Below are 27,066 nucleotides of genomic sequence, written 5' to 3' on the forward strand. Positions count from 1 at the left end.
TGCTGTATAACAAGTAATATATCCTAAAAATGGAAGGTGTCATCTAGTAACAAGTGAAGAAACTGAAACCCACCAGAGTAAAAATCTCTTTGCCCAAAGTTTCATTGCTAGACAGCAGAACTGAGGGCAAAACTGAATGAAGCCTTCTAATACTTAGCCACATGCTCCCATGATTCTTAGATAAAAAGGCATATGCTACTTTATTTCCATTTAGAAATCCAAAATAAGTGCAAAAAGAAAAATAAAGTCCTGAAATACAGGAAACACAAGATGCTTAAAATAAATACAGGAGTTATGTATGTTACTTATTTCTCACTCTCATTTGATCATTCAAACCATGTGTTCCAGATGCCATGTAATTTTTCCAATTTGTTTTGGTTTCTATTTAGAATTCAGAAGTTAATATTATTCAGAAGAGTACTTTCTAGCTACTTATAATGAGTAGTAAATGACACTAAGCAGCCTGTTTTTGAGCTGCAGTTTCAAATGTCTAAACTATTCTGAAGTTGTAACAGATTATATTGGGACTTATTGAACCCTAGTGCTAGTTAACTGAAGAGTAATGCCTTTCATGCATTCTTTTCTGAACATATTTTTTCCTTCCGAGTATTTTAGCAACTGTTCAAGAAACAAAGGATGGAATAACATCTATCTTCAAACTTTTTATATTTTTTCTTATGAATTAAAAATCCAATGAAAAAAAAACCATCTTACCACTCTTCCAAGGTCCAATCCCTCCCCGGAACCACACCAGAGAAAGATAAATGATCGAGGGGCTGCAATCTCATCAATTTCTAACTTCATAATCTGTAGGAAACCAAAACAATACTGCATTTTCCCAATCATTCTAAATCCAAAAGAACAACCATTGAGATTTATCAGGACTTTCAGCAGATGTGTTCTTTAAATGTACTAATTTTCATTAGCGAATTTTATCCTTATAAATTATTGTTTTCTTATTTTATATTAAGAAAACAAACACACACACACACAAATATATACACACTTGATTTCATACAGAAGAAGGTTACGGGGGAACCATATTCATAGAATAATGGAATTATATAAGATGGAGCTTGAGAGCAGCCCTTCATGATTTATAGAAAAAGAAACAAATAGGAAGAAGTTAAATTACCCCCAAATTAGGAGCAAAATTAAAATAAAATATAACAAATGTTTGGGGAAGACCTGGTTTCCCATATCTACAGAAGTTCTATATAAAATAAATCAATATGCACATTTCATTATAATGACCACTTTAAGTCTGAAATGCCAAAAAATAGTCTAATTTTTCCAAGGAAGACATACAGATGGCCAACAGCCACATGAAAAGATGCTCAATGTCACTCATCATCAAGGAAATACAAATCAAAACTACAATGAGATATCACCTCACACCTGTCAGAATGGCTAAAATTAACAACACAAGAAACAGGTGTTGGCAAGGATGCAGGGAAAGGGGAACCCTTAGTAACTGTTGGTGAGAGTGCAAACTGGTGTGGACACTCTGGAAAACAGTATGGAGTTTCCTTAAAAATTAAACCTAGAACTACCCTACCCTACGATCCAGCAATTGCATTACTGGGTATTTACCCAAAGGATATAAAAATACTGATTTGAAGGGACACATGCACCCGAAGTTTATAGCATCATTATCGGCAACAGCCAAACTATGTAAAGAGCCCAAATGTCCATCAACTGATGAAGAGATAAAGATGTGAGATATATTTACAATGGAATATTACTCAGCCATAAAAAAGAATGAAATCTTACCATTTGCAATGACACGGATGGAGCTACAGAATATGCTAAGCAAAATGAGTCCAGTCAGAGAAAGACAAATATATGATTTTACTCATGTGGAATTTAGGAAACAAAACAAATAGCATAGGAGGGAAAAAACTGAGAGAGGGCAACAGAGAAAGGCAAACACGCAAAAATAAAATAGACTCAACTATAGAGAACAAACAGGGTTGATGAAGGGAGGTGGGCAGGGGATAAGCTAAATGGATGCTGAGCATTAAGGAGGGCACTGGTTGTGATGAGCACTGAGTACTGTATGTAAATGATGAATCACTGAATTCTACACTTGAAACTAATATTACACTATATGTTCAGTAAGTGGAATTTAAGTAAAACTTGCAACAAACAAAAATTAATGTATATTTTTGTTTTCTTTTTATGTGTTGTTCCCTTATATGTGTTCCCTTGTATGTGTATGTGTTTCCCTTGTGTGTCACATTAAAAAAAAAGTTCAAATAATTAAATTTGTAAATTTCTGCACAGTCACATAAAAAACTGTAAAACCAACCATTTTATATGATATTCTTTTTCTTCTAGTTTTCTTCCACAGTTAAGTTTCAGAGACCATAGATTAAGCGAATATTTATGTTTCATTTATTTAAAAAAATCTTAACTTTTTTTTTTTTTTTGTAGATTTACTTATTTATTTGACAGGCAGAGGTCACAACTAGGCAGAGGGGCAGGCAGAGAGAGGGGGGAATAGGCTCCCTGCCGAGCAGAGAGCCCGATGCGGGGCTGAATCTCAGGATCCTGAGATCGTGACCTGAGCTGATGGCAGAGGCTTTACCCCACTGAGACACCCAGGTGCCCCTAAAAAATAATTAATTTTAGTAACAGATTCATTTAAGTTATAAGCTTCTCATCTCTAACTTAATCTAAAAAGAAAAATATTATTTGACAGTAATAGCGGACATAAGTGACAATATATATAAACCTAATGAGTTTTATATTCTGACTTTTTAAAATCTTGAAATCTTTCATCTAATACTCTCATAAGAATATGAATAAGTAATTATGTAACACACACACATATTCCTACATGTTTATAGATGAAATAGATAAAAATAAGTGATGCCACACATTAGTGAAGAACATTAAGCAAATTATTCTCTTGACACTGCAGTTCTAAATGCTAATAGTTGGTATTTTAAATAAGTCCTTATGTTCTTTGCCAAAATGTGTTGACCACTACTGACTCTCTAATGTGAAAGAGAATACCTGTGAAATCCTCTTATTTACATTTTATATATTGGTTTAACTACTGGCACTTTCTTTAGGATATTATCACATAAACGTTAAGAACTTAGGGCTCAAGGGCCAGACAAAACATTTCAACTATGCCAGCCAGAGTTGTTCCGTAAAATTAAACTGAAATCAAGAATATGCATATAAAAGAGTTCCTTTATTTCAAAAACTCTATTAGTCTGTCACATATAATTGAAGCTCTTGTGCCTTCACTGACCAAACCTTAAGAGACTGGCCAGAGAAAATAAAGTTCAGCCTAATTTCAGTTGACCCATGAACAATGCAGTGGTTAGTGGCACCAACCCATACCCCCCATAAAAATGCGAGTATAACTTCTGACTCCCCAAAGCTTAACTACTTATACCTACTGTTGACTAGAAGCCCTACCGATAACATAGTCGACTAACACATTTTATATGTTATATGTATTTACACTCTATACTTAAAGTAAGCTAGAGAAAAGAAAATGTTACTAAGAAAATCCTAAGGAAGAGAAAATACATTTACACTACTTTTCTGTAAAAAATTCATGTATAATTGAAATCGTGCAGTTCAAATCCACATTGTTCAAGGATCAACTATAATAATCAAAGATATAATGAGATGTTTTTTCAATTTTCTTTCTTTTGACTAAGGTCACAAAGATTGTTTTTATATTACTAGTCAATTTTGATGAAGATATGGCTACATAGATACTTCTTAAACACAACTGGAAGGAATGTAAATTTGTGCAACCTATCTAGAAAATTCCAGCAATAAATATCAAGAGTATTATGTCTTCTGCGTCACCTTTAGAATACTATATACTGTTACCTTTCTGATTTTCAATAAGTACAAATTACATTTATTATCAGAGGATGGGAAAAACCTTTTCAAAGTGATAATATCCATAAATACATAAATAAAAATGTCTGAGGGCTTGAGATGAAAGGAAAAGCTTCAAGGAGGGAAAACCAGAGGTATATACTGAAGATTAAATAATAGAGGTTAACTATCATTAACACAGGAGGTCATGCAAGGATTCAGCACCATCTCCTACGAAACACCAGTCTTAACAAATGTCAGTTCTTTCCTTTCCCAACCTCCCTTCTGTGCTCAACACTCCTGCCTACTCTCTCCTTGAAATTCCCTATTCCCTTGGCCCCTATGACATTTATACTCTTGGTTTTCCTTATTTATCTCTGACCCATTCTTTTGACCTCTCTTTTACATGTGCCTCTTAAATGTAAAAGTTATCTGAGGCTTTACTGTCAATCCACATGGTATCTTAATTAAGACACTATCTTAGGACAAATTCGTCTATTCTCATAGGCTTGATGCACTCATCTTCTGAATCTGTATTTTGAGACACAGATCTGTCCTTTGAATGACATATTCCTATTACAACCTCCACATTGATGTCTCACATATACCTCAAAATCAACATGTTCAATATGATCTAATCCCTCCAATCCAGCTCTTCTTAAATTCACTCTTTCTCAACTGGTGAAAAAATCAACCCTCCTATCCCAAGACTTAAACCTTCAAATCATCCTTAACTCTCCCCCCTCATTCCAATCAGTAGAGCTCACCACAGTACCTATTATACATTACTGAATTTATCACCTTTCTATTCTTACTACCATTACCCCTATTTATGGTCCCTTCATCTCCTAACTAGGCTACTGCAACAGTCTTCTAACTGCTCTCCCCTTTCCAGACTTTTCCTCTAGTCCATACTCCACACACTCATCTGACCATTGAACTAAACTGGTTAAAGCCCTTCAAAGACTCCTTAATGTCTTCAGGATAAAAGTTTAAGCTTCTAAGAAGACATCATCTCAAGAAAAGACCAATCTACGTTCTAACATCACCTACAAACCAGATATTCTTTGTCTCCATCCCTTCTGCTCTTACTGTTCTTTTCATCTGGAATCACCATCCCATCCCTTTCTTTATCTGGCCAATTACAACTAGTGGATTCATACTGCTAATGTGTCACCTCCTCTTTGTTCATGTATCCCATCCTCCAAGGCTTGGTCAGTTTTTCTCAGATCATCTTATGCAGCCCTCTATTAAAGAATTAACAAAATAATAATGCAATTATCTGTTTAGGCCAATATTTATCCCAGTAAACTACATGCTCCTTAAGTCCAAGTACCAGGTTTATTCACCTTTGAATCTCCAGTACCTACCACATTGCCTAGCACAGAGTAGTGCTCAGTAAGTATTTATTTTTGTTATTGATCAGTAAAAACAGATAACTTTATGTAACTGACTGAAGTTACCAGCTTGCCTAATTTTATTTAGGAAAATGTGATTTTATCACAATTATACTGAAATTATGTATCTTTTTTATCCATTATACTGTAAGTTCCTTAAAAAGAAATCATGTTTTACATATATATATGTACTATACTCTAATGTCTACTAAAACTAAGCAAATGCAGAAAGAATTACCAGTCATTCTGGCTTTAAACTTTCCTAGTTATACATCCAAGGACTCTTAAGACTGCAACTGTAAGTCTTCCACAAACTATTTACTCACTACCTCTTCAACTTCTGCCCCAAAAAGAAGAATCAGACCAAAGATAGTGTAAAACTGTCAATGTACCCTGGATCTTCTGCCACATTATATATTATGTATTTATGATTCCTAAAAATGTGGGAATATTTATAATCTTCTCATCAAATAAATACTCATTGAAAAAAAAATAATTACAATGTAGAAAGTTTCATCATACATCATCCCAAGTCCAGCATTTTTCATTAGCAGTGATGCCAGTTTCTCTGTAATATTCTTCTAAAGGGGGTTCCAGAAGAATCACATCAAATTTAGGTGTCAGTTCTCTGATGTCAAAGGCTTCTATATCTGCTTGTAAGTACCTATTTGATTAAGGCATAAAAAGTGACTAAGAGATTTTCAAATACCTTACAGATAATAATGAAAGGAATTTCTTAAATATTACTAAACACTATTTACAAAGTAATCATAAACTAATTACTGAATACCTTTTTTATGCAGGAGTCTTTCCTCAGTATAAACAGTAAACCATCTACCAACACTCTTCTCTACGATATGGCTATAATCACACTACAAACTAAAATCAAACTCCCCTATGTACATCAAGAATGTACTTCTCTCATTTTTATACTAAAATTCTATATGAGTGTAAATAGTCTCTGAGCCCCATTTCATCATCATCTGAATCTCCTAAGGACTACCACATTATTTTTTCTTAATTGTTAGGTTAGAAAAAACTATTTGTTAGCTTTAAAATCCTCCTTCTAAAAAATTCTTTCTAAAGATGGGTAAAATTTTCTTTTATCAATTTGTTTGTTAGTAGAATTGTTTATATTAATAGCCTTTTCTGGCTACCAAGCATAAATTACGACTAGCCTTTACTGAAAGTTTTTTTTTATACATAGCATTAAAATAACTTAAATACAAAATACTTTAACAGGTTTTTAAATTGGATGAATGTTAGAATCTGCTAATATTTTTCTCCACACACTCGGACTTCTTTGTAGTTCTTCTCATCACTAAAAGAATATATTTTAGCAAATTGTTAAATGTATAAAATGTTCAAAGTAAGCTAAATGTGAATTAAGTAGATTTTCCAATTTCAAAGACTTTTTATACATTTTTGAGGAAAACATTATTCTGTTTAGCAAAGGTTAAAATGAACTTTCATAACCCAGTACGTTAAGAATAGTATCGCTGAATGCTGAGTTATAACTAACCTTTATTTTTTCTTTTCCTTCATCTAAGTTTTCTAAACTTCAACAAATAAACTGCTTTTTGAAAGGAAAAGTCATTCAAAAACATTTTAAGAAACTCAAGATACAACAAACATGAATTATTTTTCTAAGAAAACATTTAGAGACACTTTAAAGAAATTATCTAGAAAACTAAACAAATAAAATAAAATGAGAGCACGCAGCACTGGAATGTCAAATGAATCTATTTTACCATATACAGGAAAAGTTTGTTAACATTATATAGGTGCTGAATTTTTTTCAAACAGAAAGGCTACAGAATAAAAAAAACTATTTTAAGTCCGAGTTGGGAATAAAAACTGAAAAAACACACTTACATAGGAGGAGTGTTCGATTTAGCTATTAACTCATCCTTCAGCCTGATGAGCTCCCTCAGTTTGGGGTATTCCTCAAATCTGTCAGCCAAACCTGAGGACAAAAAATAGTAAATACTAAATTTCAATACAATGGAAATTAGTATCAGTGAATTCAAAGGTTATGAGCCCTCTCAGGAAAACACAACAATACACAATCACCACTTTATTCTTGTGTCCTTTTAAAAAAGTTAATTTTGAGTATTTTTTAAATATTTGACATATATATTTCATATCTAATGACCCTAACCCCACATGCAGGCAAAAACCCAGATGTTCTAAAGCCCAGTCCAAATTAATAAGCTATTTAATCTCTCATATTTAAGTTAAATCTGCTCACAGCATTAAGTTAAGCCATTCTGCTCTGAAGGAAAGAAAAGAACAACTACCTTCTTCTACCATGTCTTCCCCCTTTCTATTAGCTGAAAGAATTCTTTCGCCTTAGGAAGCTAGTGATTACGGATGTTTGTATTTAGCTTCTTAAATAGTTATCAAAGGCAGAGAAAATGAGTATTTCTTTTCTTTCTTATGATTACATATAGGAAGAAACAAAGAATAGTTAGAGATGAGAGAAACACAGCTGATGACCTTAAATTAATTGGCTATGGCTCATGGACACAACCCTAGAACAAATCTAGTAAAGAAGATAATGAGTCCCTAATAGTAGACTACCTCTCACCTCCAAGACAAGCTGTTTTTTCTATGAGTATTTCTTGTACCAATATTTATAATTTTAAAGATTTCACATCTCCTCGTCATTATGAACCAAATCCCCATATATATTTTGAGGCTTAAGATCTTTAAAAACATATATAAGTCCTACAAAGCATACTTAAAAACACAAGACTCACTGTTCCCATGTCCTCAAAAATGTTTTAGATCTTTGCGCTCAGAAGAGATTTTAGGTAAAGCAGCATAATGCCTGTTTAAGCAACTATAGGGATAAGTAGGGCTTTGAATATCAAAGATTCCTAAAGTCTTTTATTTGGTTTTTCTCCCCCCTCACTCCAAGAAACATATTCCAAACAATATAAATCATATAAGCATCTCAATTTAAAAACCAAAAGTACAGACATTAATAACCTTAATATCAAAGAGTAAAAGTGAAAGATTTCATAAAGCCTCTTCAATCAGTGCTAATAAAACAAGTTTAAAGATTTTATTATAACCAGGTTTTAATCACAGCAGAATCGGCTCTCACTCTTCTATAACAGAAAACGTAAATTCTTCTCAAACCATAATAGTTTCCTAAGTACTTTATCTTCGCTGTGGGGAAATATGTATCTTAAAAGCATAAAGGTGGATCCTGAAATTCAGTTATACAGCTATCATAAAAAACAGCTTTACTCAAGTATAACCAACATATAAAAACACACATATTTAATATACACAATTTGATAAATTTAGACATACGCATCCATCCATGAAATCATCACAACCAAGGCAACATTCACGTCCATCACCTCTAGAAGTTTTCTTGTGTTCCTCTGGGGGTGTGTGTGTGTGTGTGTGGTGTGTGTGTGTGTCTGTGCATGTGTGATAAGAACGCTTAAGATGTGATCTACCCTTAACAAATTTTTAAAGTTTTATTGACTACAGTCAACAGCATTGCTGACTACAAGCACAATGCTACACAGTAGATCTCTAGAACTAATTCATCTTGCATAACCGAAACTTTTTAGCAATTCCGTAACAACTTCCTATTTTCCCCTTCCTCTAGCCCCTGATAAGCACTGTTCTCTGATTCCATGAGTTTGACTATTTTAGTGTATTTATATTACATATACCCTACTAGGTACTTAAGTATTTGCATATTTGTTCCGTGACTGGCTTATTTCACTTCACATTATCATAACTTTTTACGCTACAACTAAATTTTGCTCATGAAAACACTAAAATCAGCTTCTACTTCAAGAGTAACTTCAAGAGTTGCTTGTGAGCAACACAAATAATAAATGAGATGATATCAAAATTAAATTTTTTGTGTGTGGCAAATGATGCCATCGAGAAAGTAAAAAGGCAACCCACAGAATGGGAGAAAATACTTGCAAATCATATGTCTAATAAGAGACGTGGGTTGAGAATATAAACTCTTATAATGTAATAATAAAAAGGCAAATAACCACTTAAAAAATAGGCAAAGAGTTTGGATATTTTTCCAAAGTATTTAAATAGCCAACAAATATGAAAAGATGCCGAACATCATTAGTCACCAGGAAAATGCAAGTCAAAATCCCAGTGAAATTATCACTTCATACCCACTAGGATGGCTATAATAAAAAAGATAGATAACGGTAAATGGGAAGAAACTGGAATCCTGGTATACTATTGGGAGGAATGTCAAATGGTACAGCTGCTTTGAAAAGTAATTGTGTAGTTCCCCCAAAAGTAAACAGAGAATTAACACATGACCCAACAATTCTACTCTTAGCTATATGCCTAGAAGAAACGAAAGCATATGTTTACACAAGAATTTTACATGAATATTCATGCAGCAATTTATAACAGTCAAAAAGTGGAAACAACCCAAATGAATGGATAAACAAAATGTGTTATATACATACAATGGAATATTATTTGGCAGTCAAAATAAATGAAGTACTGGTTTATGCCACAACATCAACAACCCTTGAAAACATTGTGCCAAGTGAAAGAAGTCAGTCACAAAATACTACATATTGTACAATTCCACTTATGTGAAATGTTTAGAATAGGCAAACTGCTAGAGATAGAAAGTTAGTTAATGGTTACTTAAGGTTAGGGGACAGATGAGGAGGAGGTCATGGGAACTAACTAGTAATGGGTATTGAGTTTCTTTAGTGGAGATGAAAATTAGATTGTGGTAATGACTCACAAACTGGATTTACTAAAAACAAAACAAACCAGAATTATACCCTTTAAAATGGGTGACCTATATGGTACATCAATTATCTCAATAAAGCTGTTTTTAAAAATGCAGGGGTAATACATTTGAGGGACTTAGTAAACTGGAGAGGGGCTGAGGAAAGAACCTCTGAGCTTGAGGATATCTCAAAAATTGAAAAGCAAAGAGAACAAAATCTGAAAAAACAAAAAACAACAAAAAAAGCTAGAAAACCCAAGAACCATGGGACAATTACAAAAGATGTAACGTGTGTAAGGGAAATACCAGAAGAACGAGAGAGAAAAAGAGAAGAAATATCTAAAATAATAATGACTGAGAATTTCTCCAAATTAATATCAGACAACAAACCAGATCCAGAAAGCAGAGAGAATATCAAATAATATAATGCCAAAAACCCCTAAACTTATGACGTATCATTTTCAAACTACAGAATGTTAAAGATAAAGAAAAAATCCTAAAGAAACCAGAGGGAAAAAACACCATGCCTACACAAGAACAAATAGACAGATAAACAAAAAGATAACAGTTATATCCAATATCTTAGAAACATGCAAGCCAGAAAAGATTGGAGTGAAATATTTAAAGTGTTGAAAGGAATAAAACACCAGCCAAGAATCCTATACTCTATGAAATTATTCTTCAAAAGTGAAAGAGAAATACTTTCTTAGAAAAAGAAAATTGAGGAAATTTGTTGCCAACAGAGTCAGCTTGCATGAAATGTTAAATTCTTTAGAGACAAGGGAAAAAATAATATAGGTGAGAAAATCAGGCCTACAAACAAAAGGAAAAGCACCAAAGAGGGAATAAATGAAGGTAAAATAAAAGTGGAAGGATAGTCACAGAACCAAACTGAAGAAGGAAGGAAGGAAAGGAGGGTATACTAGAAGTATGGAGAATGAAAATAGGAAGCCAGGAAAAATAATTCGAGAATTAGAAAAGCCAAGCCAGGAAAAATGATTTTGTTAGAAATAATCCACAAAATGGATAAAGTACATGCATGTAATCAAGAGTTAGCAATAGCATATTCCCAACAAGTCTAACATACCTACATCCCTGATGAAATTTTGAGGTCTATGTCCAGTGTCTACAAAATGTTGGCAGTAATCATTATGGGGATTTAAACTCTGCGTTCCCTAAAGAAAAAGTAAAAATTAAATTAAGAGCATTTACTCTAATGGCAGATACACTAACTCTGTACTTTATTTTTTATTATGAAGCCATATAAAATAGAAGTTGATACATAGATAAAAAAAATTAGTAATATTTGGAAACACAACTAAAATGACAGTAATACTCTTTAGTGGCTACAGACATTGATATAGCACTATCTCATCCTAAATAGCCAAGTATCAGAAGATTATTTCAAGAATAATTTTAAATTTTTTTATTTTATAATGATTCCTCAAAAACTGAAAAAATATTGAAAATAGTACATATTTAAAATTTTTTCATCCATAGAGCTGAAATGTGAAGACATAATATGAAAATTTATTTACCTTAAGAAAAGTACTAGAATCTTTATAAATCTCTTCTTCATAAGGCAAATTCTCTTCTTCCTGTTGCATTTCTAATTCATCCTTAGAAAAGGAAGATTAAATAGACATTTTATGTATAAAAGGAATATTTTATGTATTTATGATATCTTGAGTAGTAAGACTCAGTATAACTTTTTTTTTAAAGATTTTATTTATTTGAGGGGCGCCTGGGTGGCTCAGTGGATTAAGCTGCTGCCTTCGGCTCAGGTCATGATCTCAGGGTCCTGGGATCCAGCCCCACATCGGGCTCTCTGCTCTGCAGGGAGCCTGCTTCTTCCTCTCTCTCTGCCTGCCTCTCTGCCTACTTGTGATCGCTCTCTCTCTGTCAAATAAATAAATAAAATCTTAAAAAAAAAAAAAAGATTTTATTTATTTGATAGAGAGCATCAGCAGGAAAAGCAGCAGGCAGAGGGAGAGGGAGCAGGCTCCCTGCTGAGCAAGGAGCCTAATGTGGGGCTCAATCCCAGGACCCTGGGATCATGACCTGAGCCAAAGGCAGATGCTTAACCAAGTGAGTCACCCAAGCACCCCAAGACTCAATATAAATATTTCATTTCCCTAAGATATAATTTTTCAAATTATTATTAAAGTCAAACACTGAATTCTTTGCATGCTTTTCATTACCTAGTTATTTTTATAATAAATAAAAATTTCCTTTTCATTCTCATCAATAAATACCTGCCTATAACTACTGATTTTGTTGACTGAATTGTCTATTATTTATCTCATCATACTGTAAATACTGGGATTCAGCTCAAATCATGAAAGACATGACCACCAATAGGACAATTTTATTTCTGTTAAAAACCCTATGAAACTACTATTTTTATCAGATGATAAGAAAGTAAACAGCCTTATTTCTGATACGGAAAAAGCTTACTGGTCTGGAGAGAAGATCAAACCAGCCACAGCATTCCCTTCGGCCAAAACCTAATCTAGAGCAAGGCCCTCACTCTCTTCAATTCTATGAGGCCTGAGAGAGGTAAGGACGCCACAGAAGGAAAGCTGGAAGCTAATAAAGGTCAGTTCATGAGGTTTAAGGAAAGAAATCATCTCCATAACATAAAAGTGTAAGGTGAAGCAGCAAGCACTGAATGTGGAACTTGCCTCAAGGTTGAGGCAAGACTCTCCACCAGCAAAAAAAAAAAAAAGATTAAAACTTGCTGAAAAGCTCAAAAGATGGCTAGCATTTTTTAGCAATAAAGTATTTTTTAAAAAGATTTTTTTTTAAAGATTTTATTTATTTATTTGACAGAGAGAGATCACAAGTAGACAGAGAGGCAGGCAGAGAGAGAGAGAGGGAAGCAGGCTCACTGCTGAGCAGAGCCCGATGCGGAACTCGATCCCAGGACCCTGAGATCATGACCTGAGCCGAAGGCAGAGGCTTAACACACTGAGCCACCCAAGCGCCCCAAAAGATTTTTTTATTTATTTGTCAGAGAGAGAGAACACAAGCAGGGGGAGCAGCACGCAGGAGAAGCAGGCTCCTAGCTGAGCAAGAAACTCAATGTGGGACTCCACCCCAGGACCCTGGGATCACGAACAGAGCCGAAGGCAGATCCTTAACAGACTAAGCCACCCAGGCATCCCAGCAATAAAGTATTTTTAAATTAAGGTATGTATCTTGCTTTATTAGATATTAATGCTACTGCACATTTAACAGACTATAAAATAGTGTAGACATAACTTTTATATGCAATGGGAGACCAAATATTTCACTTGACTTGCTTTACTGCGATATTCACTTCTCTGTGATGGTCTGGAACCAAACCTGCAGTATCTCTAAGGTATGCCTGTATACATAGGCTACAGTCATTTACTTTAGAAAGCTTAAAACTGAGCTTTCATTAAATTTATTTTTCTGGATAAGAATCTATTGGGGGGCGCCTGGGTGGCTCAGTGTCTGCCTTTGGCTTGGGTCATGATCCCCTGGGATTGAGCCCTATGTTGGGATCCATGCACAGCGGGGAGTGTGCACTCTCCCTCTGTGCACTTTCTCTCTTTCAAATAAATAAATAAAATCTTAAAAAAATAATAAAAATAAATTTAAAAGAATAAGAATCTATTATTGTAAGGATTTATATTTTTCTTGACCAGAAAATTGCCCTGTTCTCTACTTGCCTTATATTCTTCCATTTTGTCTTCATCTGTCTCTCCTTCATCCTGACACTTACGTTTTGCATTTGGAGCAGAGGTATCATAGGAAGCCCTGAAAATTAAAACTGAAGTGTCACACAGAGATATAGAAAGATGTATAAATGGCAGCTATTAATATTAAATAACAGTTTACAAAAACAGAACAAGGCACATTTTTTCTGATTAAACGGTATTTATTCATTCATCTAGTTTATAAATTAAGAAAAAATCACACAACCTGATTGTCAATTCTGTATTTTACTTTTATGAGAAAGCAACCAAATCAGAAAATAAGCTTTTATAATGGATGTATGGCAAAAAGAAACTTCTATATTATGTATCATTCTGAATTGCCTTAAGCAAAATTGATATTCAAATTAATAACCAGAATACTGAAAAATTCTGAAGTGTTTTATGAACTACCAAATGAATACCACTTTTAGGGTAAAGTATGTTTTTCTTTATAAGAATTTGTAAATATAACCATTTAATTCATGGTGTATAAGCTAATTCTTAGTCTAAAATTCCATTCTAACTACTTTATGAATGAGAACTTACTATATTCAGAAAGTGTTTCATAGTTCATGAATACTAAAAACCAAAAATCAGTATTTCTGAAATCTTTACTTTGATGCTTGTCATAACACACTTCATCCCTAGGATTATTTGTCAAAACAATAACCAGGGGCACCTTGGTGGCTCAACCAGTTAAGCGTCTGCCTTCGGCTCAGGTCATGATCTGGGGTCTTAGGATTAAGCCCCATGATGGCGGTGGGGGGGGGGGGGGTCCCTGCTCAGCGGGGAGTCTGCTTGTCCCTCTCCCTCTGCCCCCCAGCCACAAATGCTCGCCCTCTAATAAAATTTTTTTAAAAAGCAAACAATAACCCTCTCACAATATTAACATGTTGCTTAAAAAAAAAAAAAAAAGATTCAACTGACCTACAAGTTTCTCTTGTTTCAGCAATTTCTCTCTGCTCATCTTTGCTATTTAACACAGCACCAATGCTATCGGCGCTTTCTGCTCCCAACTGAGAAAAGACAAAAACCCAAAATTAGATCATAATGCACTGGATAGCCTTTCCTGCCTGGGTAGCAACAGTGAATATATCAGAAATTGAAAGCAAACAAACAAACTCTAACTCCTTCAGCAGGCAAGCGGATTAATTACCTTGCAGGGAAAACAGAAAATACCTTGGAACAAAACCATGTTAATTCGGAACAAATCTGAGAGCTAGCAAGCATTTTATACCTTTAGTTGTATTTGAAATTAAGACAATTTCAGCCATCCTCTACTTTTCAAGTAAATAATAAAACATAATTTAGTAGTAGTAGCAAAAAACAAAAAAAGCAGCTCATATATAGTGTATATAGGGTGGTAGGCATTAACACTTTGTAACCATCAGCTCCTATATTATACCTTATTTATCTTGTGCTGTAATAAATATTTATCCAGTTTTATTCAAGCCAAGTCTTTATACAATGATTTATAGGCACAACACTGAATTTTAGTAATACCTAAAAAATGGTAATGCAAATTCTGTTTGGCAGTCAGGGAAATTCTTGCAAAATACAATAAATAACTAGTTGAGATAAGCTGGCTACACAATATGGGATCAGTTCATGGACATCTCTTTTTTTTTTAAGATTTATTTGAGAGAGAGTGAGAGAAAGAGCACAAGCATTGGGAGATAGTTGGGGAGAGGGGAAGCAGGCTTCCCACTGAGCAGGAAGCCCGATGCAGCTCAATCCCAGGACCCCGGGATCATGACCTGAGCCAAAAACAGATGCTTAACCATCCAGGCCACCCAGGCACCCAGTTCATGGACATCTTTAAAAGCCAAATGAAAGGGCGCCTGTGTGGCTCAGTGGGTTAAGACACTGCCTTTGGCTTGGGTCATGGTCTCAGGGTCCTGGGATCAAGCACGGAGCCTGCTTCTGGCTCTTTCTCTGCCTATTCTGCCTACTTGTGATCTCTGTCAAATAAATAAATAAAATCTTTTTTAAAAAAATAAATAAATTAAAGCCAAATGAACAACTGCAGAATGCAACTTAGAGGCCAGGAGGGACAATTTTATATTTTTAAGCAGGGTATGAGGAAATCTGCATGAAATAGTCCCTTTAGCTCAGGAAAGGGAATATACTAAAATATCAGAGCTACAAGTCCCTAGCCTTGATCTTAAGCAATCACCACTGCCTTTTTAGTATGCCTACTTCATGACTCCCCTAAGGTTTCTCCAATGACAGATCTCTTACTATATATCAAATGTTCCTGACATTTTAACTCTCCCATAAAATCTTCCTGAACCCTATTCTCATTAGTTAAAAGACACATCTACTTCCCATAGTTAAAACAATTTCTAAACTTCCCATCACTGACTCCTCTCTCAGATGAGTGATTTCCTTAAGGAGTACATAGAATAGGTAGCCTCCTTCCACTTTTCTCCTTTCTATTTCCTTATTTGGATCATAGTACTTAACACAACTTTCAATTATTTTCGGTTTTCCTTTTGTTTACTTCCTGTTTATACTGTTTCAAGGTCTCTATCACGACTTCTGATTATTTTATTTTATACTTAAATTATTTTATCTTTACTTTTGTTTACTGCTCCGCAAGTTACATGTAAGTTCTCTAAGCAGATGAGCTCTGTCTTCTTGGTATTTATATGTTCAGCAGCTTGTAGAATGCCTGGCTCAAAGTAGATGCTCAATATTTGAATGAACCTATTAGATTTCCTACTACCTTAGAATACAATGTATTGCAATAGAAATGCTTTAAGTTAAAATTCTGCTCACATAGATAACTGTCCTCACATGCTCCAAAAACAAAAAACAGAACTGTGGAATGACTGGAATAAGTAAATCAAAGATTTTCTGTTATGGAAGCACTAAATATGTTATTTTAATAATTTAGACAATTTGGTATCATTTAAAAGCATATACGATTTTTTGGGAACAAAGCTATAGCTAAGTAAAAAGCAGGTGTAAGTTGCCGACATTTATATTCTGTATTAACAATAAGTAATGTATGTAGTGTACTCAACAGTAAGGACAACGAAAACCAGCTGGAAGAAGACCCTTAGCCAGAGAGATCAAGACAGTTTTCACTACAATATTCTGACCTGAGCTATGCTACAGTAGATGCACATAAATCAGAAAGGAAGGAGGACAGAATGCAAGTTGGTGCAGCCACTTTGGAAAACAGTGTGGAGATTCCCTAAGAAATTAAAAATAGGGGCGCCTGGGTGGCTCAGTGGTTTAAGCCGCTGCCTTCGGCTCAGGTCATGATCTCAGGGTCCTGGGATCGAGTCCCACATCGGCCTCTCTGCTTGGCAGGGAGCCTGTTTCCCTCTCACTCTCTCTGCCTGCCTCTCTGTCTACTTGTGATCTCTGTCAGATAAATAAATAAAATCTTTAAAAAAAAAATTAAAAATAGAGCTACCCTATGACCCTGCAATTACACTACTGGGTATTTACCCCAAAGATAGAGATGTAGTAAAAAGAAGAGCCATATGTATCCCAATGTTCATAGCAGCAATGGCCAGTCGCCAAACTGTGGAAAGAACCAACATGCCCCTCAACAGACGAATGGATAAAGAAGATATGATCCATATATACAATAGAGTATTATGGCTCCGTCAGAAAGGATGAATACCCAACTTTTGTCAACATGGAAGGGACTGGAAGAGATTATGCTGAGTGAAGTAAGTCAAACAGAGTCAATTATCATATATTTTCACTTGTGGGGCATAAGGAATAACATGGAGGATGTTGGGAGATGGAGAGAAGGGAGTTGCGCGAAATCGGAGGTGAAGACAAACCATGAGAGACTGTGGACTCTGAGAAACAAACTGAGGGTTTTAGAGGGGAGGGGTTGGGGGTTGGGTAAACATGGTGGTGGGTATTATGAAGGGCACATATTGCATGGAGCACTGAATGTGGTGCATAAACAAGGAATTTTGGAACACCAAAAAAATAAATTTTCTTTAAAAAAATAAACAAATGATAAAAGCAAAAAAAAAGAAAAGGAAGAAGTACAACTTAAAAAAAAATCATAGAGTATAAATTGCACAAACCACATTCTGGAGAGTAATCTGTGTTGTTCAAATAGAGAAAACAATCGAAAGAAAGGCTGAAATTAGTTGCTAAAGTGGAGGTCTGTCATTGATTATATCAGACATCCTTACTTAAGTGGAAATAGTTCCTAACCAACTAGAAGACTAGGGAGCAGCTCGTGTACTGGAAAGAGCATGGAAAAGCCTAAAACTACAAGCTTGCAACCTTATAAACTTTGTGGACTTCAGCATGTAACTTACATTCTTTGAGCTCTATTTTCTGCATCTATAAGGTGCAAATAGCATCTGGCTTGTAGGACTGAAGATAATGTATATAAAAGCTTAGCAGAGTCTTGATTCATTGAAGGTACTTAATAAACGGCACCCATCATTAAATTTTTCGCACTATGCAAACTCTTTTAGGGTAAGGACCACTTTTTATTCATAGTTGAATTGCCAGGGGCTTACTAGATCCCCTCGTGTATAGTAAGACACAAAAGTAACTATTTATGAATGCATTTTGAGTCAAAGAAAACTAAACTAAAACTAAAATCTAAAAAAACTAAAAAATAAGAACCTTACTTGGTAACAAAGCTACTGAATGTTCTGAAGACAACCCAATAAAAGAAGGTACAAGAAAGAAGGCTTGGAAAAGATACCTGACTTGTCCCAGATCATAATGCTAGAGAGACAGAACAGATCTGATTCCAAATTCCCACATTTTTAACACTATATATACCATAACCATATATAGTTATATATACCATAACCATATAACCATATATATTTAATATATATATACCATAAACCTTTTCATCAGATCAAAGAGTATAGGTTTCAAATTTTCATTTACTAAAACCCAGATTCATTACTGAAAAATAAGAGTAAGGTGCCTCATTAAAACCTCGTTGTATTTCCTCCATCACTTTTAGTGATATGAATGGCAGGATGGGAAACACAAACTCTGACTCTAAGTAGAGGTGTACATCTGCGTTTTCTGCATGTGTACTCTCCTGATCAAGTGTTAATTTACACACGAGCTTTGGAGAGACTCACCTGGGTTCAATTTTCTGGCCTAGCGGTGATGACACGGGGCAAAAACTACCTAACCTAAGTCAATGATAACTACTCCAAGTGTTTACTGTGGCTTAAACAGAGTGAGAATTCAAATATTAGCGGTGGGTGATGACCAAGATACAGTACTTAGCAACACACAAGATGTACAAACTAAAATTTACACTAAGGCTACTTCTAATGCAGTCTTTAGATAGGATCCCAAAGAAAACACTATAAATCTATTTCACAAGGAAGCCACAATCTCAAGAACTAGGTACTAAGAAGGAAGGCCTGATAGAGACGACCATTTAAATCGTTTAAAGAAACTTAAGGGATAACAAATCACTTTTCCTGGCGCAAACTACGGTAATTTATTTACAAAGACCAAAGCCTTGTATTCCCATCATTGAGCCCTGAGTCAGACACTTGGCGCGCATTCCATAATGGTTGCTGAGGACCAATCGTGGCGTTCGGTTTAGCGACATAATGACCGCGGCACAGATGAAGAATATTCAGGGTACTGCGGCAGTTAAGAACAAGAAAGGCAGGTAGGCCTAGGGATCAGGGTTGCGGAACCAGGGAAGTAAGCACCGCACTGCGTAGGCAAAGACAGAAAAGAAAGAGCGGGAGGAGGAAGAGAAGGGAACCGCGCACGCGCATTCTCGATTCCTCCCTGGGCCGCGGACCTGCTGTGCAAGGAGCTGTCGCCGCAACTTCTGCCGCTCCCGGATCTCCTGCAAGCGGCTGTCCATGTCCCAACTCCTGCTTCCCACTGCCCCCAAAACCTGACAATTAGCGGATAAAAAACCACCCGATTTTTCTTCTGAGTCTCTGGAACACAAGATTCACCGGGACCTTCATGCACCGGGTATCCCTCACCCTTTCCTCAATAGGTACTTCCGGCCCGGCCCGTATTGGCTCCACGGAGCCCGGAAGTCCCACCTCCTTCTGGACGCCCGCGATTTGACGCTACCAGGAAGGGACCCAATGAGGGATGTTGTGGCGCGGGATCTGTCTCGGAAGCACTTCTGCCGCCTGCGACTGCGTCTGTCAGAGCCGCTCCAGAGTAGGTCCATCTCCCGGCCTCTCGTTTGCCCTCTCTTGGGACATCAGGCTTCTTTGGTGTATTAGCACTGTTTACGAGGTGTGGACTGTTTTGTTGATTCCCTTTTCCCTTTTGTTAGTTCCCCCGTTGCCGGTACTGACGGTTTAAAATTTGCCAGATAGCAGTTCTTCACTGAAAGCACAAACTCGAACCAGAGTGTCAGGTTTGAACCCTGGACTGTCCTTCAAGAATGAGTAGTCTTGGCTAGTTAATCACCTCCGTGAGCCCCGGGTTTCTCATTTGTAAAATGGGTGTTATAGAAGGGCCTAGCTTACAGAACTGTGAAGACAAAGAATAAACGGAGCCTGGCACACAGTGTCATGGAGGTGCTTATTAAGATTCTTATTATTACTTACGTTTCCCTTCAGGCAAGGAACAGCCATTGCATCTGCCTGTGCTCCACACTTCACTAGCCCTTGAGAAGTTTCCTGTTTTACCAGAATGCTGTATGGATATGGAAAGTGGAAAAGTATATGGATTCTTCCCTTTAGGGAAGGGGGTGATAGTAAAACGTGGTCTTGGTTCATGTCCTAGACGTCAGACCCTAGCGGCACAAATGTTTTTATACATTTGTGCTTATACATTTGTCTTAGCTGGAAATAACCCTGGAAAGAGGTTACTGAAATTAGGGAGGGTGTGGGTGAGCAGGGCACAGTGATGATTCTCCTCTCTTCATAGAAAGGCAATAAAGACCAATCTTAAGTTACTACTATTATTATCCGCCACATTTGTTGTCTTATTCCAAATTCAAAGTAGCAGAAGTAGGCTAAGACATCATGTTGCCTCACGTTTAATTGGAAATTGTGGCAAGTACTTAGCAACATTAGTAACAAGTCTTTATTCTTTGAGAGTGGATTTCATTTTTAAAACCAAATAAATCTTCCAGATCAAAACCAAGTGACGCAGACTAGGCCAAAAGTGGGCAGGAATACATTCTACTAATTATCATGTATTTCTCAAGAACTAGCTCTGAAAGGCAATTTTCAAAGGAGTTCTAAATATCCCTTGAGTAATGACAGCACTGTTTGAAAGTATGCTAATTTTCAAAGGGCCAGTATTTTAAAAGATAATACTAACTTGTACATATGAATTCAGGTGTTTCATTAAAAATCAGTTGCATCTCCTGCCAGTCATGTAAGTTCAGTACTGAGCTGAACTATTTATCAGGATATTTTTCATTCAAACATTTATGGATATTTATTGAGCATTTTAAATGACAGTTACTGTGCTAGAACCTTGGAGTTTATCAAGTCTCTCAAAGACTGGAAACCAAATAAGTAAGGTTTTTGTTTTTTGTTTTTTTGTAGTTTACCTTTTTTTTTTTTCCTCTGGTAAAGCATGGTGTAGGTTATTAGCCTGTGGTCTTTGAGCCCCACACTCTCCTAAACTCTTCTCTGTGATGATAGTTGGCCTGAGAGTCTATAGACTACATTTCTCAGCATTCCTTGTCAAATGGCTTTCTGTATGAGTCTCCCTGGAAGAAACAAGCAGAAAATCGTAAGGTGGAACACGGGAAAGCTGTTGTTCTTTTCTCTCACTCTCTGCATCTGGTATCCACGGAGACATCTGTGCCCTTTAAAAGTCCCAGAGCCGATTGCAGCAGCCCCTCCAGTGGTCCTGCCTTCCCTTTTCCTATCTTCATGTAGCATCCCCAGCAGTGAGTTTGCTCTCAGACTTTGATAATACCACCCGCACCCTCTGTTCTACCAGCTCTAGGACTGGTTGCCACTTCCAGCAATTAGGAATTTCTAATTTAATCTCACCTTCCTGTTTTGCTCTTCTAGCCTTCAACACCTATGTCAACATTTCCCCATAGCAAATGCTGTTTAGAACTTTTTTAGTGATTTCTGTTTTCTTGCCTGGCAACCAAACTAATAAAGATGGAAATGTGTTCTACTTTATAGTATTTACAAAATCATTGGAATCCGGAGAAAGGTGGTTGTTTTTACAAAGAAAGTGTTATAACTCTGAAATCTGTCTCCCAACCAATGCATTATAAAATACCAGACCCCATCAGTTCATCTGTAGAGTACTGTATATGCCTGTGCATAACGTCTATTCATCATGGCAATGTAAGAGTCACCAGGGAGTGTGTGTTGTGGGGAAAGGAGGAAGAAGAAATCTGGAAAGTCTCCACATATAATTCATACTGTTTGAAAAAAATTTCACTTCTAGATACTGATTTTAAGGAAGTAATGAGAAATCCAATGAAACATTTTATGTATCTCCTCCTAAGCTCCTTGAGAATGACTTCAAAATTTATATATCTAACTGCCTATTGTATATCTTACTAAAATACCTCTCACAATCTCAAACTTAACAGGTATATAACCTAGATTTATCATCCACCCCTGTCCTCTCAAATATATATATTCAACTCCTTTACAGTTTCCTATTTCAGAGAATAGGATTAATACCCACCCATTTTCCTAAATAAGAAGCACTCTGTCTTTCCTTCATCCTCCATATCTACTTTGTTACTATAGTTCTTTCCCTGACCCCAACCGTAACACAAACACACATACTAGTCTTCATTTCTGCAACGCCATTCTGAGTATAATGTGCATTCTGGTTCATATCCTAATTGCGCTACCATTTTCCAGTTTATTAATTTCTTCCTAGAGATCCTTGGAAAATTATAATTTTATCATTTCCAACTCTGCTCAAAATTTTTACATGTTTCTACAATGTCTGTAGGGCCTCACTGTCCAACAGAACTTTCTAGAATAATAGAAATGTGCTCCTTCACTAACCAATATAGTTGCCACTGGCCATTATGTATCCACTGAGGATTTGAAACCTGGCTGATATACCCAAGAAACTGAATTTTTATTGATTTAGTTAATTAAATTTAATTAATCATATTTGGCTAGTGTCTACCATACTGGATAGCACTAGATTCAAGAGGATAAAAATCTACACCACTTAACATTATATGCTGAGCAATACTCTGCCACCCTGCCCAGCTTCATTCTGCTCTCCTTTATAAACCTAGTTGTCCAGACATATTGATGTTTTTGTCTCTTTCTCCAAACACGCCTTCTTTCTTGTACATTTTGTGAATTTATAATTGAGTAAGAGAAAAATTCTCCTAAGATGAAGAGGCTCCAAATGACTTTTTAAAAAATACAACATTTGGTTAGGTGAACTTTTTAGGAAAGCTCTAAAAGTAAAATGAATGTCAGAATCTGCTGATAACTTATGCTGTCTGCCAGTGCCCTGTAAAGAACACACTCAATAGATGTTTATTGGTGAACCTATTGATTAGGGCTAACTCTCTCTAACTTATCTGAGCTTTCTTGGAAAGATTGGTTGTGGGTAGCTCTGTTGGGGAGAAATAGACTGCCAGTTAGAATTCTGCGTCTACATTTTTGTTAGAAATTCATTTATGGTTATTAGGTGCAGAAAGTTTCCCAGTCTGTATTTATTTTGTGTGTGTGCTCAGTTTCTAAGATGTGGTATAGCTATGTCACAAGAGAATATTTAATAAGCCTGTGTGAAATACATGGACTACATAAGAAACAGAGATGAAGATTGTTTTTCTTATCACTTGTCAATAGATTTTTTAAAGGGTATTGTGATTACATTAAAATATCTTAAAGCATTGGTTTCCTAGAATATAAAGTAAGAAGAGATATATTTCATAGTCTGTATGTCATTATCTAATGGAAATGCATAGAAAATTGAGTAAGTGTGATTTATTTGGGGAATTTGCACAAACAACCCTTTTATCTTTTCAAAATGATCAAAACTGAGAGGAAAGTAAGAAAAGGCAAGGTAAAAAGAGTAAAATAATACAAACTTCCTAATATCAATACATTTCACTGAATAGATGAAGAAAAATATTTAAATGTTGGTTAAAGTAAAGCTAATTTGCTGTGTTCTTACAGAAAATCAGTTCTGCTAGAGAGCAGAGAATGGGATGGATGAATCCCATAGGATATAGTAAAGTACGAATAATGAGAAAGCAAGTAGGTTGTGAGAAGTAGGCAGAGCTGATGAGATGTGCTGAAAATAGATACTAAGTAACCTGAAAGATGTAAAGCAAGATAGACTAAGTGAAATTTATGATGGAGCAAGCAAGAATGTTGTTTATAGATAGAAAGTGATGGGAACACCAAACCATGATCATACCACGTCTAGGCTGACAACCATGTTGTTGTGGAATTGTTGAACACAACAGTCCAGAAAGAAGTCTTGAGACATCTTCGGTCTCTTATTTAAGTAGCACTGGGACAGGACCTGTGGGCAGAAGGAGCTGTACTTTTGCTGTATAAAGCTGGTGGTTATATGCTTAGTGTTCAACAGGGAGGGGATGTGCAGGGCATATTAGATCATGAATGTCTTCTTCGAATTTCTACTCGTAAAATTACACCTCAAGATTTCTCTAGTACTTATCATTCAGTTCAGTGTTAACTATTGGCAAGATTTACAGACAGTCCTGAGACCCTTAAATAATGTAGCAACCAGCATGTATTTGATCCTTATTTAAACTGTGCAGTCTGTAGGTCAGCCTTCTGGGCCAAAGGTGAAGATTTTTCTGCTTCTGTCTCTCATCAGTGTCACCCTTACATGGGCCACCATGGTCATATTCTGGACCCAAATGTACTCTGCCTAAGAATTGCTGATAATAACTATAGGTATTGGCTATTGTCTAATTGGCAAACTAAAGCTATAGCCAAGAATATTTGACACTGGGGGCGCCTGTGTGGCTCAGTGGATTAAGCCTCTGTCTTCAGCCCAGGTCATGATCTCAGGGTTCTGGGATCAAGCCCACATCAGGTTCTCTGCTCGGTGGGGATCCTGCTTCCCCCTCTCTCTCTGCCTGCCTCTCTGCCTACTTGTAATTTCTCTCTCTCTCTCTCAAATAAATAAATAAAATTTTTTAAAAATAAAGAAAATTTGACACTGCTTCTCTTTAACAGTGTGTCTATCATTGGCCCCAGGTACCTTCTCTCTGTTGACCTCCCTGCCTGAATGTCAGTCTGTCCCCATGTCATCAGTGAGGAAGACTAATGCAGCAAACACACACAGAGTGAGAAAGAGAATGCACACATATGAACATTGCATAACTTGGGATTCATGGAGTGTGGTCCTTCCCATTTGTACCCTATCCTAAGTGTGGTAGGACTCTTTCTTCTTGCTTTTAAGGGATGTGTGATTTGAGAATCTCTGGTCTGTGAGCCTTTTAGTGCTGACCCCTGGGGTAGCTTGGCTTGTAATGTACTTGGAGGCTACAATTGCATCAAGGTAATTTCCCATGACATCTAGAGGAAGCTTAGAAAAATAACAACGTGGAGTTATAGAGCACAAGCTAAAAGTAGTATAGTAAGGGGAAAGGAAGGCAGTCACAAATTGTACCCATTATATATGAAAAGACAAAAATAGGCAAGTAAAAGGCAAATCAAAAGATAAAATGTGGGAATGATTTCTTTTTCTGAATTGATTATCGAAAAGAGATGACAAGAAAAAAAAAAACTCAAGGTTTTGACAGCATTGTATATAGACTATTGATAACCAATTATACTTTATCACTGTGACCAAAATAACTGCCGAAGTAAATGCAACAAAGGTCAAATGGAGGGAAATAAACTTTCTTTTGATTTTATTTATTTTTTTGCCAGAGAGAAAGAGAGCACAAGTAAGTAGAGCAGCAGACAGAGGTAGAGGGAGAAGCAGGCTCTTCACTGAGCTGAGAGCCCAATGTGGGACTCAATCCCAGGACTCTGGGATCATGACCTGAGCTGAAAGCAGACGTTTAAATGACTGAGCCACCCAGATGCCCCAGGAAATGAACTTTCAACAAGTGGACTAATCCCAGAAATTCTTTTTGTTTGTTTTTTAAGTAGGCTCCAAACCCAGTGTGGGACTTGAACTCATGACCCTGAGATCAAGACCTGGGCTGAGATCAAGAGTCTGATGCTTAACTGACTAAGCCACTTAGGTGCCCCAGAAATTCTTTTTAATTTACTCTACATGGTATTTTAGTAGTTTTTTTTTTTTAATGCTTGTTACATTTTAAAGCACTTAGACTTTTAAACATTTTAAAGCAATAAAGAAAGAGACTTTTTTTTAAAGATTTTATTTATTTATTTGATAGAGATCACAAGTAGGCAGAGAGGCAGGCAGAGAGAGAGAGGAGGAAGCAGGCTCCCTGCAGAGCAGAGAGTCTGATGCGGGGCTCCATCCCAGGACCCTGAGATCATGACCTGAGCTGAAGGCAGAGGCTTAACCCACTGAGCCACCCAGGCGCCCCTAAAGAAAGAGACTTTATAAATACTTATAATTAGGAGGAAATGCATATTGTACTACTTTCTAGAAAAGGTTTTATAATTTCTACACAATTTCTCACATATTTCCAGTAAATCAACTCCCATTTAAAAGCACTAAAATTACAACTATTTTAAAGATCTGTGAGATAAAAGACTTACTAAGTAAAATATCCCTTTGAAAGGAAAGTAATTTATCCCTAATTTATCTCTTTTATAATTTAGTTTCTTTAACAAGTCACTGTGTCTACATGTATTACAGAGAATGTTGAGTTAAAAACTTACCTAAGTGAGGGGTGCCTGGGTGGCTCAGTGGGTTAAGCCTCTGCCTTTGGCTCAGGTCATGATCTCAGGATCCTGGGATCCAGCCCCACATCGGTCTCTCTGCTCAGCAGGGAACCTGCTTCCCCCCCTCTCTCTACTTGCCTCTCTATCTACTTGTGATCTCTCTCTATATATCAAATAAATAAAATCTTAAAAAAAAAAAACTTACCTAAGTGAAATATATATGAGTATGTAGGATTCTCTCTAAGAAGATTACCATAAAATTACTTACATAGATGAAATTGTTTCTGAAGCAAACATTTCATGGAGCTTATTCTGTGGTTTTTAAAAGAATATGAAATTTTGGGATGTAGCTTATTCAAACTAATAGCCTCAATGCTTTATGCTGTTTTTTTTCATTTGTTTGTTTTTATAACTTAATTCTTACTTTGTAGTTGGATATTCTCTCCCTCCGGAATTTGAAATGGTAAAAATAATTAGGGAAAGAAAGTGGATTCTGTGATGAATATAAAATAAAACCTACATTTAAAGAGAGACTGATGGTATAATATCATCATTAAGTCATGATTTTTTTAAATGATCTA

General features: G+C 36.1%; 1 protein-coding gene across 1 annotated transcript in view; it reads right to left on the minus strand.

Annotated features, from left to right (window-relative positions):
• The window catches only part of METTL14 (methyltransferase 14, N6-adenosine-methyltransferase subunit), a 30,298-nt gene extending 10,578 nt beyond the window's left edge, over positions 1 to 19,720 (minus strand). The window contains exons 1-8 of the mRNA XM_045997560.1: positions 19,510 to 19,720; positions 14,655 to 14,743; positions 13,701 to 13,788; positions 11,541 to 11,621; positions 11,090 to 11,177; positions 7,125 to 7,215; positions 5,772 to 5,913; positions 715 to 807 (exon numbers count right to left, since the gene is read on the minus strand). Coding sequence (XP_045853516.1) covers positions 715 to 807; positions 5,772 to 5,913; positions 7,125 to 7,215; positions 11,090 to 11,177; positions 11,541 to 11,621; positions 13,701 to 13,788; positions 14,655 to 14,743; positions 19,510 to 19,575 — 738 coding nt within the window. The 5' untranslated portion in view covers positions 19,576 to 19,720. The remainder of the gene's footprint in view (positions 1 to 714; positions 808 to 5,771; positions 5,914 to 7,124; positions 7,216 to 11,089; positions 11,178 to 11,540; positions 11,622 to 13,700; positions 13,789 to 14,654; positions 14,744 to 19,509) is intronic.
• Positions 19,721 to 27,066: the final 7,346 nt, after the last annotated feature.

This window comes from Meles meles, chromosome 2 (genome assembly GCF_922984935.1).
Source record: "Meles meles chromosome 2, mMelMel3.1 paternal haplotype, whole genome shotgun sequence".
NCBI lineage: Eukaryota > Metazoa > Chordata > Mammalia > Carnivora > Mustelidae > Meles > Meles meles.